At 36.0% G+C, this 17,693-nt stretch overlaps 1 protein-coding gene across 4 annotated transcripts in view; it reads left to right on the forward strand.

Moving 5' to 3' along the window:
• LOC117342570 (choline-phosphate cytidylyltransferase B-like) overlaps positions 1-17,077 on the forward strand; it is a 37,885-nt gene extending 20,808 nt beyond the window's left edge. For 3 of the 4 annotated variants that reach the window (XM_033904761.1, XM_033904758.1, XM_033904757.1), the window contains 7 exons: positions 5,877-5,988; positions 9,677-9,793; positions 10,412-10,563; positions 11,483-11,565; positions 12,099-12,237; positions 13,172-13,348; positions 16,105-17,077. In XM_033904761.1, coding sequence (XP_033760652.1) covers positions 5,877-5,988; positions 9,677-9,793; positions 10,412-10,563; positions 11,483-11,565; positions 12,099-12,237; positions 13,172-13,348; positions 16,105-16,362 — 1,038 coding nt within the window. In that variant the 3' untranslated portion in view covers positions 16,363-17,077. Of the gene's footprint in view, positions 1-2,706; positions 2,813-5,876; positions 5,989-9,676; positions 9,794-10,411; positions 10,564-11,482; positions 11,566-12,098; positions 12,238-13,171; positions 13,349-16,104 lie in introns of those variants that run through there. The other variant, XM_033904762.1, reaches the window with a different exon arrangement.
• Positions 17,078-17,693: the final 616 nt, after the last annotated feature.

The raw sequence follows: 17,693 nt of genomic DNA on the forward strand, positions 1-17,693 counted from the left end.
AGGTCCCTGTGCTCACATCACTATCAGCTTTCATCTGTTATCTTATGCTGATAACACTATAAAAAGGATACTAATAATAATGCACTTTTAATGTTATTTTTGTTTTGACATAGTTTGTTGACCTGTTGATGACTGCAGTAATCATAATTCTAGAGTCCATGTGACTGTGATGGACTTTGTCAGAGGCAGAAATGTCAGAGGTAGAAATTGATAAAAGATTAATATTTTCCTTTCTAATTTACACACCACTATAATAATTTTTATGTTTATTGAAAGTCAAAGGTAGCTCCATTGTAATAAATAAATGCAAAATGAAAGTAGTGATTGGTACACAGTCAAAATGAAAGTAGTAATCAGTACACATACCTGTGGTAGTCAAAATGAAAGTAGTGATCGGTACAGGTACCAGTTCACCTGATTTTGTGTGAATATACATGTTTTGTGTTCCTTAGTTCTAGGACATTAGCGCGCATATAATTTACCAGATTGACACCTTGATAAATTAGTGCATTCACAATATAATTAAAACGACACAGTGTAATAAAACTATGATATGTCATATCACGATTTAGTATAATCGTGTAATTATAAAACTATGATATGTCCTATCACGATTTAGTATAATAGTGTAATAAAACTATGATATGTCCTATCACGATTTAGTATAATAGTGTAATAAACTATGATATGTCATATCACGATTTAGTATAATAGTGTAATAAAACTATGATATGTCATATCACGATTTAGTATAATAGTGTGATAAAACTATGATATGTCCTATCACAATTTAGTATAATAGTGTAATAAAACTATGATATGTCCTATCACGATTTAGTATAATAGTGTGATAAAACTATGATTTGTCCTATCACAATTTAGTATAATAGTGTAATAAAACTATGATTTGTCCTATCACAATTTAGTATAATAGTGTAATGTTTTCAGTGTGGAAATCACCAAAATAAGATCACCGCTAAAATATTTACATTATAACAGTTGTAAAATAAAAAATGGCTACTGGTCCGGTTGTATGCTGGATACCTGAAATATTCAGTATGCTGTTGTTAGATTTCGAAGTTGGCCCAGATGGTCCTAGATTGCAGGTATTCAATTTTGTGCATCCATGCCTTGTTAATACTCTGTAATAAACACTTCTATACATTTGTTATATCCCCACTACTTTAGGTACTTCCCCTAAACTACTGGGTTCAGAGAGATTTTCTACACTTTTTGATTTGTCCAAATTCTGAAATTGTCTTTTGTCCATAGCCTATTTTATGACAATTTTATCAGTATTTTTCCTAGAAAACTTCCAATGTTCCTCATGATTAGGTTACAACATGAGTCATTTACTATTGTCATTCATAAGGCATAAATAAGAATTCAAGGAAAGAGAGACCATGATAGCTCAATTAGTTTAAGCACCGGCCGTGTAATCTCAGGTGACTATCTGAGGTGCGTGTATAGACGCTCCCTACTCGTGACGGTTTGTGTTGCTCGGAAAGCTCTGAAACAAGCTGGTCTGTGCTGTCGTGGTTGTATCCTTAGGAAATTAAAGACACTTTACCTTAATTGCTTTGAATGGCATGTGATGGGCCTCCTTTATGTTGTTCAGTGAGGTAGTCACCAACTACTACAAGGAGACCCTGCCTCAAAATGACCCTGGCTGTTCATGGGGCAATAAACCCAGCAAACAAACAAACAAATCAAGGACAGATCAAAGTGACAAAGAATCAACAAAAATCACAGTAGTGGGTACCAAGATACCACTGGGATCTCTTTTGGCATGCTTTCCCAGTATTATACCCCTAACCATGAAGTTAATGAGGTATACTGAATCAGGTTGTCCATCTGTCCATCTGTCCATCTGTCTGTGTCAGAATCTTGTCAGGACAACTCCTGAGTTTTCATCCATTTTTATTTTTGGATCTGTATACTTTTAATCATCTCACACTTAAGTTGTGTACCTGGGTTTATTTTTGGGATCTCCCAGCTTTATGGCACCAGTTATAGTTATAGATTAAAATTTGTCAAGGCAACTATTTCATCAAAAATTTTTTGAAACCTTGTGTAGTCACCTAACACTGCAGTTGTGTACCCAGGCTTATATTTTGGATTTGTTTATATTTCTGGTAGTTTAAGCACCTTTTCCTTTGTTTAGACAGAATCTTGTCCGGACATCTCTTCCAACAGTTTTCATCCAAACTTCTCAAAACTTATCTACTCGACACACAATAACACTGAAATTGTGATTTGATATGCTAATTTCCCCCTTTGTATATTAATCAAGAAGTTTTTTGTACCATATTGGGTATCGAGGTGGATTAGGGAGTGGAGGTCATTGTCAGCCATCTTGGTGACAGTTAAAGTATGTTTAATGTAATTATCTTTGATATATGCCTTCTATCTTTACCCGAAATCTCCTTATCTTTACCTGATAAACTTTTTATTTCCTTTTTCTTTCATTTTTTTTCAATATGCTAAGAAGTTTTCCAATAAAAATTGAATATCCTCTTAACAGCCAGGGTTACATGAGAATTAGGACCTATTACATAACGTAATAAATAACATGATTTTACTGTGACATGATAACTGACTTAAAGGTTGTTGTACTGTTGTTGATTGGTTGTGGACTTTACTCTGTGTACCTGTGTACTCGTCAACACCTATATATATATAAATATGTACCTGTACCCGTTACTACACAGCTACGGCAGGGAACAGCAGCTGGAACATAATTGTCAGTTTTAATTGGATTTTAATCTGAAAGGGAGATCAATTAAAATTAACGAGTATGCCTGGTGTAAGTGTGAGTATAGTGATATATGTATATATATAAGGTTGTCCTATAAGATGAAAATTATATTTTTCAGTCGGACTATGATGGTGTCAGAATAGTTATATATAATCAACACTGTTCTAAAATGTACACAAAAAATTCAGCTTTTGCAACACATGTATAAATATCAAGGATCCTTTGAATATAGGCAAAAATAATAACTATATGTTACACAATATAGATGTCGCAGGATCCTGTCTTTAGAAGTAAAAAATAATTATCATATGTTACATAATATAGATGTCACCGTATCCTGTCATAATAGGTATAGAATGAATGTTATATGTTACACAATATAGACATCACAGGATCCTGTCTTTATAAGTATAAAATAAAATGATCATATGGTATAAAATAAATATTATACACTGTAGATATTACTAGAACCTGTGATTTTAAGTATAAAGTGATTTTCATTTGTAGCACAAAATAACAATGATCATATGGTGAAAAAGATACATATACATGTATGCTATGAAATGCAGGTGCTACAAGCCCCACAGTATTTATATGTATAAAATAATATGATGTATAATTGTTAAAAGACCCTCTGGTTATACAAATACAATTATATTGTACGATAATCAATGGGTGCTGTCCGGTTTAGATGTCACAGGATCTATATTTATGTGTAACAGGTGCTCTTATTAGCTCACATAATGTGTTTTTAACATCCTGTATAGCCAAAGGCTCTTTTCATGTGAGCTATTACTATAGGGCATCATTAAGCATGTGTCGTTCACCATCCACTGTGTGACGTCCACCATCCACTGTGTGACGTCCACCATCCACTGTGTGACGTCCACCATCCACTGTGTGACGTCCACCATCCACTGGGTGTCGTCCACCATCCACTGTGTGTCGTCTATTGTCCATCTTGTTTTCAGTGCTTCAGCTACGGATGAAGCTAGACTTACTTGACTAATGCTCTATTGAATTAGCTGAAGAGAACATCTCCCTCACCGAGTTTATGAAGCTGTATGATGCAGTGTAATATGTGTACCAAGTGTTACATGTAGATTATTGTAGCTGTTGTCATATGGATTTCTCTGTTGAATAGCTACTGGTTACGTGTATGTAATGGAATGTTGACAGCTGGGAGACTTAGTTTGTTTCTTCATAATTCTTTTTTATAACTTCCTAATTGTAAAACCATTACAGAAATAAATCAAGCTTCAATTCACATTGTCTTCAAGCTGACAAACAATTTGTGTTTCTAACCTTAAAGCCACATTATACAGAATTATGATAAATGTTCATTTTTTGAACTCGCCACAGTTCTCAAAGGACAACAGATATGTGTATTAACATTTGTTGACACCCCAGTTTCTGTTTTATCAACACGATACACAAAACTGTCCTGGATGTTTTTCAGATAACCTAATTGAGTGTTTATCTGTGGTGTCATGTGCTATTTTCTATTGGTGAAAGTTACATAATAATAATATAATCATATACATGTATTATAGCTTTAATCTGATAAATCTGATTACTCTGTTTCAATTAAGAATTTTTAGAATTTTAGATTGAATGATGTTGTCAATGCGCAATGGTTTAAGATGTTTTTTTGTGTTTAAGGTCAGAGGTCAATGGTTTGAGATGTTTTTTGTGTTTAAGGTCAGAGGTCAATGGTTTGAGATGATTTTGTATTTAAGGTCAGAGGTTGTGTGATGTTGTTAATGCTTTGGGATATTTTTTGGTGCTAAAGGTCAGAGGTCGAGATATGTTGTTAATGGTTTGAGATATTTTTGTGTTTAAGGTTGAGTGATGTTGTTAATAAGGTCAGGTTGAGTGATGTTGTTAACGGTTTGAGATGTTTTTGTGTTGAAGGTCAGAGGTTAAGTAATCTTGTTATGGTTTGAGATGTTTTTGTTTAAGGTCAGAGGTTAAGTGAGGTTGTCAATGGTTTGAGATGTTTATGTGTTAAGGTCAGAGGTCGAGATATGTTGTTAATGGCTTAAGATGTTTTCTATATGGTATATCTAGCTGTAGTAAGTAAATTATCGTGTATTGACTTCTATAACCTATGACAAGACTAACATTGCTGTATGTATCAATGTGACCCTAGATAAAGAGTGTTCGGGTATTTGTTGTTTTGTAATACTGACAAGCCTGTTTATAAAGGTCACTCAAATCAGTGTGGAAATTGGACTTTATAAACTAGTGGCCTTTATATACTGGTGGACTTTATAAACTGGTGGCCTTTATACACGATGAATTGTGTTCCATTTGGTACTGAAACAACTTCAAGTTCAATTCTTTAACTTTGGGTCTTCTGACTCACCAGTATCACACATATACCTAATATACATGTACACATTCTCATGAAATAGGCAATATAAGGAAATTAAAGAAACATTACACTTAGAAAGAATAACTGATGAAATTAATAAAGTTCTTCTTGGGGAACATTTGACCTCTAAGGCATCTTTGGCCTGACCGGTGGTACATTGTTTAATATGGAATTGTAAAATGGTACCAGGATATAGAATTTTACTACAGCATGACATGACTGACACTGAAAAGGTACATGTATCAGACATGCTGATGTCATCAAAAACTTGATCCATCGTTGCTCTTGTTTAGTGAGAGATACAGGCCCATTGGGTCTGTTGTACTATAAGATACATATATGTCTCACGCACATATAAAATCTCAGTATGGGTTGACATATGAACATCCAGTCATTCTAGTGAACCCTTAGTTAGGGATCTGCATATTTTTTCTAGACCCTTATTTTAGCCCAGTGTCATCAGGTGATGGGAGTTTGGTATCACCTTTCATCCATAGTCATCTTGTCTGTTCATAGACTATCCTTATCGTATTTCATTGGAGGTACCAAGGAGATTTTTCTGAAATTTCTGATGTAGGTTTTTGATCATGGAATGTTTTTGTCTAAATTGCTAAATGCTTATGTTAATAATGTTTCACTTTGATTCATGTAAGTTCATGATTCTATTCATGCTATACCTTGACATTTTGTCTGACATTTATTTCCAAAAAATATAATTATTGTACATTATGTTTTATAAAGGTTGTAGGCGTGGGACCAGCACCCTTCTCCGAGATGGAAGCTGCTGTACTGGAGAACGAACGTACCGATTACAGTGTAAAGATCTCTCTGGAGATGGCCAAAGCTGGGACAGGTAAGAATAGCAAGAATACTACTCCAGTCTTACTTATCTACCTCTTCATCTCTCCATCTAGATATCCCCTTGTCAGCCCACCCTTCCCCCTCCCCCAATCTAGATATCCCCTTGTCTCCCCACCCTTCTCCCTCCCCCAATCTAGATATCCACTTGTCTGCCCACTCTTCCCTCTCCCCCAATCTAGATATCCCCTTGTCAGCCCCCCATTCCCCCTCCCCCAATCTAGATATCCCCTTGTCTGCCTGCCCAACTCACCTCCTCCAATCTAGATATCCCCTTGTCCGCCCCACTCCCCTCTCCCAATCTAGATATCCCCTTGTCAGCCCGTCCCACTCCCCTCCCCTAATCTAGATACCCCCTTGTCTCTATGTCCCACTCCCCTCCGTATCTCGATATCCCCTTGCCAGCCCCCTTTCCCCCTCCCCCAATCTAGATATCCCCTTGTCCCTTCGTCCCACTCCCCTCCCCCATCTCGATATCCCCTTGTCAGCCCCCCATTCCGCCTCCCCCAATCTAGATATCCCCTTGCCATCCCCCCTTCCCCCTCCCCCAATCTAGATATCCCCTTGTCTGCCTGCCCAACTGCCCTCCCTAATCTAGATATCCCCTTGTCAGCCCGCCCCACTCCCCTCCCCAAATTTAGATATCCCCTTGTCTGCCTGCCCAACTCCCTTCACCCAATCAAGATATCCCCTTGTCAGCCCGTCCCACTCCCCTCACCCAATCTAGATATCCCCTTGTCTTGTCAGCCCCCATTCCCCCTCCCCATATCTAGATATCCCCTTGTCTTGTCAGCCCCCATTCCCCCTCCCCATATCTAGATATCCTTTTGTCATCCCATCCCACTCCCCTCTCCCAATCTAGATATCCCCTTGTCAGCCCGTCCCACTCCCCTCCCCTAATCTAGATACCCCCTTGTCTCTATGTCCCACTCCCCTCCGTATCTCGATATCCCCTTGCCAGCCCCCTTTCCCCCCTCCCCCAATCTAGATATCCCCTTGTCCCTTCGTCCCACTCCCCTCCCCCATCTCGATATCCCCTTGTTAGCCCCCCATTCCGCCTCCCCCAATCTAGATATCCCCTTGCCATCCCCCCTTCCCCCTCCCCCAATCTAGATATCCCCTTGTCTGCCTGCCCAACTGCCCTCCCTAATCTAGATATCCCCTTGTCAGCCCGCCCCACTCCCCTCCCCAAATTTAGATATCCCCTTGTCTGCCTGCCCAACTCCCTTCACCCAATCAAGATATCCCCTTGTCAGCCCGTCCCACTCCCCCCACCCAATCTAGATATCCCCTTGTCTTGTCAGCCCCCATTCCCCCTCCCCATATCTAGATATCCCCTTGTCTTGTCAGCCCCCATTCCCCCTCCCCATATCTAGATATCCTTTTGTCATCCCATCCCACTCCCCTCCCCCAATCTAGATATCCCCTTGTCTGCCCGGCCTACCCCCTCCCATAATCTAGATATCCCCTTGTTTCTTCGTCCTAGTCTTCTCCCCCATCTAGATATCCCCTTGTCAGCCCCCCATTCCCCCTCCCCCAATCTAGATATCCCCTTGTCTGCTGCCCCATTCCCCTTCCCCCAATCTAAATATCCCCTTGTCAGCCTGTCCCACTCCCCTCCCCAATCTAGATATCCCTTTGTCTCCCCGTCCCACTCCCCTCCCTCAATCAAGATATCCCCTTGTCAGCCTGTCCCACTCCCCTCCCCCAATCTAGATATCCCCTTGTCTGCCCATCCCCTCCCTCAATCTAGATATCCCCTTGTCAGCCCGCCCCACTCCCCTCCCCCAATCTAGATATCCCCTTGTCTGCCCATCCCCTCCCTCAATCCAGATGTCCCCTTGTCTCCCTGTCCCACTCCCCTCCTCCAATCTAGGTATCTCCTTGTTGTCTGCCCGAAGTTCAAAAATAGAAATTGTTTGACAGTAACTTTCAGAGTTACTGCCCTTTGTAAAGATATTATTATTAACAATTTTTTAGCTCACCTCACTCGAAAGGTAAATCTTTTAAAAATGCTACTAGTCCTGAACAACTAAATGGATTTTGATGAAATTTGGTTGGGAGAATTATTTAGCAATGTTGTATGTTGTATAAAAGAAGGATGTGACATCCTTGGGGCAGGAGAAAGGGGCCCAATAGGGGAAATGTAGCGGAAAAAAGCCTTTAAAATACTTTTTCTTTTTCAAGAATGACAGGATTTAGTCCACCTGTAGTTTGAACCATTGTTGGGAGAGCAGTTCAAAAGTAAGAAAATATTTGAAATATAACTTAAATTAGAGTATTTTGCCGTAATTACTGAAATCTCTGGGTGAGTGAGGTAGGCCTTCTGGGCCTCTTGTTTTTTCTCAAAATTATGGTTGCTATGGTAACTGGTCACTAAAAACAGGTTTTATGATAAAGAACTACCATTCCTCGGTTGTTTAGCTGATTTTATTCATCTTTTGTCAAATGTTGTAATTAAACAGAGCATATCATTTAAAGGGACATCACGGTAAACCAATTTTTATTTTGCATTTTTTCATATTATTGGGTATATCTTTAAAAAAAATATCCTTATGACAATAACCATTCGAATTTGATGATATATGTATATAAAAAACATCAATTATTAATTATAAAAAGGTTATCACAATTCGTTGATCAATAGTCTGAATATGCAAATTTTGTGGCATATACGTTATTATACGATAACACGCATGCGCACAACGCACTAAAACACCTGAAAACAAAAATGGCTTCCAATGTGAATCGACTGCGGTTGAAAACGATAACAGCTTCCGCAATGAAGAGAATAATTGGAAAATGGGTCAAACACAATCCTAGAATTAAACTGGGGAAGCAGTACAATACAGTTCAAACATGAAAACAGCAGTAATACGGACGCTGCTCGTATTCTGCTTGATTGCTGGATAGTAGGTCATGACAATCTCGGTAATATTTACACCAACTCGGTAATATTTATACAGTCTGTACCAGTACATCGCTACTGTCACTATACTATATGTACGGTGTTTACACTTATTTACACATAAATATATGTGCCGGAATATATACAGAACGTGTTATTTAACATTTAAACCACTGTATAATATCGTTGTCCAACTAATCTAATTCGCCTTGTAAACTATCGTGTGTTTGTGTTGCCTCGATTTCAAAACAGTTACGTGATGATTTAAAAATAATTTCCGCGCTAAATTTAGAGGGGGATTCCCAACTAAATCAAGTGGTCAAGCTGGACATGCGGATCGACTGTGAACATTGGGACAGCACAGAAACATAACTGGAAAGGAACAAAACACGTACATTCATTGAAAATTACAACGTTTTTACCGTGATGTCCCTTTAACGTATCAGTTGTTTCCAAAACTATCACCATGGCAACACCATACAGGCCTCTGTTTGGTTAAAATTTAGATATTGTCTGATTTTGACCAAATTTGGTATACAGGGTACTAGGATATCATATGCCTTACAGTACTATATAAGTTTTGTTGCCATGGCAACCATGCTTAAAGCAAATTGGTGACTTCTGATTGGTCAGAATTTAGATATTGTCCAATTTCGACCAAATTTAGTATGTTGAGGTATAAAGGGAGGACGAACAATTTGTAGAAATTAAAAATAAAATGTCCCTGTGAGATAAACCAAATGAGATTGAAATAATTTTAAAATACTTGTTTCAGCTTCGAGATCTGTGCGTGTGTACGCTGACGGGATCTATGACATGTTTCACTCCGGACATGCTAGGCAACTTATGCAGGCAAAAATGGCTTTCCCCAATACATATCTTATTGTTGGAGGTAAATAGACAATACTTATGTCCAAAAATATTACTGTGTTACTTATTTAACACCTTTATACCTGGATGTCATACACAGATTTATCTTTGAGTGATATTTTTGTTTTCTTCAATTCACAACTTCTGACCCTCACATTGGCACTTGTAAATGTACACAAGATTTTAAAAAGGAATTCTTGAAAACAGTAGAAAGGAACTAAATATTTGGATGAATTTGAATCTGATACCATATTCCACCTAATAAGTACACTGTGGGCTTATAATACCATGTACATTTGGATTGAAATAAAATGATTCTTTGTTTAAAAGACTGCAGATTATATTGGCATATTTGTAAGGTAAGGGACTATTTATATATATCAGTTAGTGTATCCATCCTAAAAAAAAAGGTGTGAGCCGCTAATAGGGGCGGGTGCACATATTAGGCTGAATATGGTAATAAAAGTTTGGTAGTACATTGTATAAGATTAGTAATTTGACTCCAAAATGGACTTTATTCTAATCACAGTCATTAGAGGAAACTGATGGTTGAGTTTTATGTTAAGAATGACATAACCTGTTTGGTAGTTGTACACAAGAGGAAAACCATTTTTTAGCACTCATATGTCCTGTTTTATAGTGTGTAGTGATAAACTCACCAACAAGAAGAAAGGCCGGACAGTGATGAATGAGGCAGAGCGATATGAAGCATTGCGTCACTGTCGCTACGTGGATGAAGTCATCAAGGCCGCACCGTGGTCGATCAGTGATGAATACCTAGAAAAACACAAAGTATGTTCATGTGTAAATAAAGTATGGGATATAAGGGAATACTGTACAATAAATAAAGTACAGGATATAAGGCAATACTGTACAATAAAAAGTTCCAGATATAATCATGGTCGGAAAGAAATTCTCAATTGTTTTGTTTTAAAATGGCAAAATAATGTATTCTACGGTATACCTGAAATATACAATCAAGTAAAGAATCTAAACACAAGATTTCTATTTCAGGTCACCTGAGTCAAAATATCTTTGTCTCAGTCTCAGGTGACCTATTGCAATCATCTTTTGTCCGTTGGCGTGCGAAAGCTGTTATCCTTTGTCTGTTATGAAGGACCATCAAGTTTGTTAAAATGAATGACCTGTCTTTGACCAATTTTCTAGGACACAGGCCTGAAATGTCTTAAAACCTTTAGACAACATTTTAATAACCAAGAGGCCAACGTTCATGATATTGTGTCCGTAGCATGCTGGAATCCAGGGCTACCAATATCGTTCAAATGAATGACCTTGATCTTCGTTCAAGGTCACAGAGGTCAAATGTGATAATATCTTTAATCAACTTCTAAATAACCAAGAGACCCATGGTAATGATATTTGGCTAGTAGCATGCTGGGATGGAAGGCTACCTAAGTTTGTTCAAATGAATGAACTTGACCTTCCTTCAAGGCCACAAACCTGAGATGGGATTAATGTTGGTTTAAAAGAAAATATCATCTATCAGTGTGCTCATCAGAACTCAGGTAACTGTTAGGCCACTGGGCCTCTTGTAAGATATTGAGACCATCTTTATCACACATCCCCTGAATGCTCACCCACAACAGTTTTTTTTTATCATCTGTAGCTTTTACCCATCAAGTAATACTTTTTCTTGCACTTCAGCTGCATCTGGTTATGTTTTTCACATTTACACCATTTGACATTTTAGATTGACTTTGTTGCCCATGATGATTTACCGTATGTATCCAGTGATTCAGACGATATATACAAGCATCTTAAAGACAGAGACATGTAAGTTTTCAAACATTTTTGTGACACTGTTTCCCATGTGTGTAGGAGTAGGATATAAGTAGCTATTCTCCTCTCTATAGGTATAATAACAGTAGTTATCGATATTTTGAAACATTTTCCTAAAGCTTTTAGGTGTGTTGAATTATTAGCCCAATACTCAAGAGAGGTATATGTAATCTAAACTCAGGAACTAAGGTTTTGTGTTTAAAGTCTGGTTTTGGGAGGTTGTGATGCTACTTTTCTGTATGTTACTATGGTAGAATTGTCTTCACTTCAAAGTTTTGTATTTAACTCTAAAAGTATAATATCCACTTAAATATCTTATTGATTTGCAAAATATCATTCAGATTTTGTAATCCAGAAATTTTGAGAATTAGGGATGCTGGAAATAGGACTTTTGTGTTGAGTTTCTCAGAATGATCTCTTGTTATCACTAGCAAGCCTGGTTAAAGGATAGGATTGTATTATAATGACCATACTGACATCGTGGAATGGGGAGATGTTATGTTCCATGAATTCTGTGCTTTTTCTAGGTTTCTGGCAACTCAACGAACTGAAGGAATATCAACAACGGACATCATTGCCAGAATTATAAAGGACTATGACATGTATGTACGGAGGAATTTGACGCGAGGATACAGCGCGAAGGAACTTAATGTCAGCTTTATGAAGGTAAAGTTTTATAGTAATATAACATCAACAAATATTGCAACAACTACTCAACGATGATGATGAAAACATTTCTTTCTTAACTCTCCCAAATAAAACAAAACTAAGATATTTTTTCCTGAGAAAATGTATGTGCTGATTTCTCCGAGTGTAAGCTTGTACGCTGTTCTCCGTCCTGTCCCAGTTTTATCAACATTCCTAGACTTAGGAAATTTCTTAACTTAAAATTTTCCATAATTATCCAGTAATACTTTTCTAGGGGAAAAGTAAGATAAGAGATTACCTTAATTCATTTGGAACATTGATCAAACTGGGGTCTGATCACTGAGCAACAGTAAAATATAAAATATGGATGGTAGTATGCTTGCATTTCTTGAAGCCAATGGGCAGTTCACTACCATATGGAAATTTTGACCTTAATCTCAGGGTCAAATGTAAAAGTGCATTTTTTTAACAATTTTTTATCTGACAGTAATATCTAAATTGTTAAAAATATTTTAATGAAAGTGCAGTGTGACCTTGACCTGCAGGTCGAAGGTTAACGGAGTGCAAAATATTTCATGCATAGTAAGGGAGAAGGGGAGATGTAACTTTTTGTTTAAAAAACGATTGTCTGGTTATAAATGAATCCAACCCATTTGATGAACAAGCTAGCAGTAACATTTTCTTTTGTACGGTTTCCCTGCTGATCAAGGTTATATACAGATACTGTAATATACAGAATTTAATTTCGCTGTCATTAAATATCACGAGAAAATAATTATCTAGTGAATATATACAATCAAATGTATAGAAGTGTTTACTGCATAATGTTTACAAGGCGTTGTAGCATGAAATTAAAAACCCACAATCTAGGTCAGACTGGGAAAACCGCAAAACATTTGCCCCATGAAACTTAACAGCTATATGATGTATGAACTTAATTTGTGTATTACAGGAGAAAAAAATCCAGTTTGAGGAAAATCTTAGTAAGATGAAGGACAAAAGTCGAGAATTGATGGACAAAATTAAAGACACAAAGGACAAAGGGAATGAAATGATTCATCGCTGGGAGGAAAAGTCTCGAGAGTTCATCACCAACTTCCTTGATATGTTTGGAAGTGAAGGAAGATTTGTAAATATACAACACTTAGCAATAAATCTATAGAAGTAGATCTCAGATGCTCTTAGATACAATCTGTATATACCAGTATACATTATACAGACTGTTGGGTAGGGATTAGTACTGATAACAAAGGATGTATATACCAGTATACATTATACAATCTGTATATACCAGTATACATTATACAGACTGTATATACCAGTATACATTATACAGACTGTATATACCAGTATACATCATTATACAGACTGTATATACCAGTATACATTATACAGACTTGTATATACCAGTATACATTATACAGACTGTATATACCAGTATACATTATACAGACTGTTGGGTAGGGATTAGTACTGATAACAAAGGATGTATATACCAGTATACATTATACAGACTGTATATACCAGTATACATTATACAGACCGTTGGGTAGGGATTAGTACTGATAACAAAGGATGTATATACCAGTATACATTATACAGACTGTTGGGTAGGGATTAGTACTGATAACAAAGGATGTATATACCAGTATACATTATACAGACTGTATATACCAGTATACATTATACAGACTGTATATACCAGTATACATTATACAGACTGTATATACCAGTATACATTATACAGACTGTATATACCAGTATACATTATACAATCTGTATATACCAGTATACATTATACAGACTGTATATACCAGTATACATTATACAGACTTGTATATACCAGTATACATTATACAGACTGTATATACCAGTATACATTATACAGACTTGTATATACCAGTATACATTATACAAAGGATGTATATACCAGTATACATTATACAGACTGTATATACCAGTATACATTATACAATCTGTATATACCAGTATACATTATACAATCTGTATATACCAGTATACATTATACAGACTGTATATACCAGTATACATTATACAGACTGTATATACCAGTATACATTATACAGACTGTTGGGTAGGGATTAGTACTGATAACAAAGGATGTATATACCAGTATACATTATACAGACTGTATATACCAGTATACATTATACAGACTGTATATACCAGTATACATTATACAGACTGTTGGGTAGGGATTTGTACAGATAAAAAAGGATGTATATACCAGTATACATTATACAGACTGTATATACCAGTATACATTATACAGACTGTATATACCAGTATACATTATACAGACTGTATATACCAGTATACATTATACAGACTTGTATATACCAGTATACATTATACAGACTTGTATATACCAGTATACATTATACAGACTTGTATATACCAGTATACATTATACAGACTGTATATACCAGTATACATTATACAGACTGTATATACCAGTATACATTATACAGACTTGTATATACCAGTATACATTATACAGACTGTATATACCAGTATACATTATACAGACTGTATATACCAGTATACATTATACAGACTGTATATACCAGTATACATTATACAATCTGTATATACCAGTATACATTATACAGACTGTATATACCAGTATACATTATACAGACTGTATATACCAGTATACATTATACAGACTTGTATATACCAGTATACATTATACAGACTGTATATACCAGTATACATTATACAGACTGTATATACCAGTATACATTATACAGACTGTATATACCAGTATACATTATACAGACTGTATATACCAGTATACATTATACAGACTTGTATATACCAGTATACATTATACAGACTGTATATACCAGTATACATTATACAGACTTGTATATACCAGTATACATTATACAGACTGTATATACCAGTATACATTATACAGACTTGTATATACCAGTATACATTATACAGACTGTTGGGTAAGGATTTGTACTGGTAACAATGGAACAGACATCATAGGAAAAACAGGAAATAAACAGTAAAAACATTAATTATAAAGGGAAAAAAACATCAATTAGAAAGGAAAAAAATATCATTTATACAGGAAAAACTTCAGTTAACTATACAGGAAAAAAACATCAATTATACAGGAAGAAAAACATCAATTATAAAGGAAAAAACATTACCTGGTAATTATACAGAAAAAAAACATCAATTATACAGGAAAGAAACATTAATTTTACAGGAGACCAATTCTACAGGGAAAACATCAATAATGCAGGAAAAAACATTAATTATACATTAATTATACAGGAAAAAACATCAATTATACAGGAAAGAAACATTAATTTTACAGGAGACCAATTTTACAGGAAAAAAATCAATTATAAAGGAAAAAACGTTAATTATACAGGGAAAAAAACATCAATTAAAAAGGAAAAAATATCAATTATACAGGAAAGAAACATTAATTATAAAGGAAAAAACATTAATTATACAGGAAAGAAAACAACTTATTTTACAGGAGACCAATTATACAGGAAAAACATCAATTATGCAGAAAAAAACATCAATTATTAAGGAAAAAATCAATCAAACGGGAGCAAATTACAATTATACAGATAAAAACATCAATTATACAGAGTAAACAATATGTTATACACGAAAAAAAACATCAATTATACTGGGGAAAAAAAAAATTTAAAGGAGAAGTTCAACTATACAGGAAAAACATCAGTTATACTGTAGTAAAACCAAGAAAATACATCACTTTTGACTAGAAAATCTTCAAATACATATTTATACAGCAAAGTAGATTTGTAATTTCTATCTCCCAGCTGAATTTTACTATACTATAACATGATTTATTTGTTTCTCCTTCAGACAAATTGGATACAAGAAGGTCGCGCTAGACTGGAGCAAGCAATTTCTCCTGTTAACAGCGATGATGAAGATGAGGACAGTACAGATGGCAGAGATTCTGCAGAACCAGATCGAAGCGCTGCTGGAAGTCCAGACTCTGCAACGAAAAGTCCGCCTACCAAGCGTGGCCGCATTTCTCCTAGCCTTATTGGTGCTACGTCGCGAGGACACGATAAACAGGATTATCTGGATCTAGAGCTGGAGGATGAAGCCAGTTGAATGTTGTTTCTGTCCTGGATCTTTTCATCATTGTACTGCCATTTTGTATATTTTGTGTATCAGTTGTGTAGATCTGTGGCTTAGAGAATGTGGACATGATCACACAAAAACATGAAAAACATTGGAGATGAGATTGGAAGTGTGATTTCATACACTATTTAGAATTGAAAATCAGATAAGATATGGCAGTGTAACACATTAGAGAATCTATCAAAAGAGAAATGACAATTGAAACGTTGATTAGCATGAAATATTAACCGTTAAGAAAAAAAAATTTCTATTGAAAAAATTATGAACTTTATTTATTTTACAACAATTGTGAACAGGTTATGTTAACTTGTATACTGGTGTAGTCCTTGATTGAAGCATGTTGGAAATTCAGTTATGGAAGTTAATTAGACCTGGTGAAAACTCATGTGATCGGACCATTGAATCCAGTACCTTATAACATCCAATCAGCAACTATTGATAGCATACTTAATTAACTGACGTCTCAGTCACGTAGATTTCTTCAAAGCTACACTTTTAGAGCAGTGGTTGTACTTATTTGGGTTAACGGGGACTGTTATTACGGGTGTTTGAGATGTCACTACCTGTGATAAGTATAGCCTCCAACAGATATATAGAACACTTTTATAACATTTCAATCCATCTCTCCAGCATTCATAAATTATTAAATTTTCTATTACTAACTCTACTAGACCAACTATAGATATACCTCTTTTGTTTTGTTTTGTTATCAACTGTTTGAATCAATTAACAACACAGGGACCTGATAATTTGTCACAGATAAATACCCCCAGTAGCGTTTTATGGAGTTCGGCCAAGTTCCCAAACTCTAAAAATGTTTTGTGGAAATTCAGCTGGACCTGTATCTAGTAAAAACACTATATTTACAGAGCAGAGGGATACATACTCCCATAACAAACTCTCAGGTCCCTGTGTCCCCTCTCATTGTTTGCTTTATCATAGAATAATTCATGTATCATTAGAACAAAACTTACAAACATGGACCTTGTACATTGTCATTGATACTTTACAATGGGAGAGGCTGACAAATTATTTTGACTTGGCTTTACATTTGTCAGTCTCATTCTAAAGATTATAAACAAAAAACAAACAAAAAACAACAACAATCCTGATGATTTTACTAATGATGTCATCAGTCTATAACAACAAAGTCTGTTTTTAGCTCACCTGGACCGAAGGTCCGGTGAGCTTATGCCATGGTGCGGCGTCCGTTGTCTGTCGTCCGTCGTCTGTCGTCCGTCGTCCGTCAACATTTGCTTCAAATCGCTACTAGTCAAAAAGTTCCTATTGGATTTTGACCA

This window comes from Pecten maximus, chromosome 14 (assembly GCF_902652985.1).
Source record: "Pecten maximus chromosome 14, xPecMax1.1, whole genome shotgun sequence".
In the NCBI taxonomy this organism is placed as follows: domain Eukaryota; kingdom Metazoa; phylum Mollusca; class Bivalvia; order Pectinida; family Pectinidae; genus Pecten; species Pecten maximus.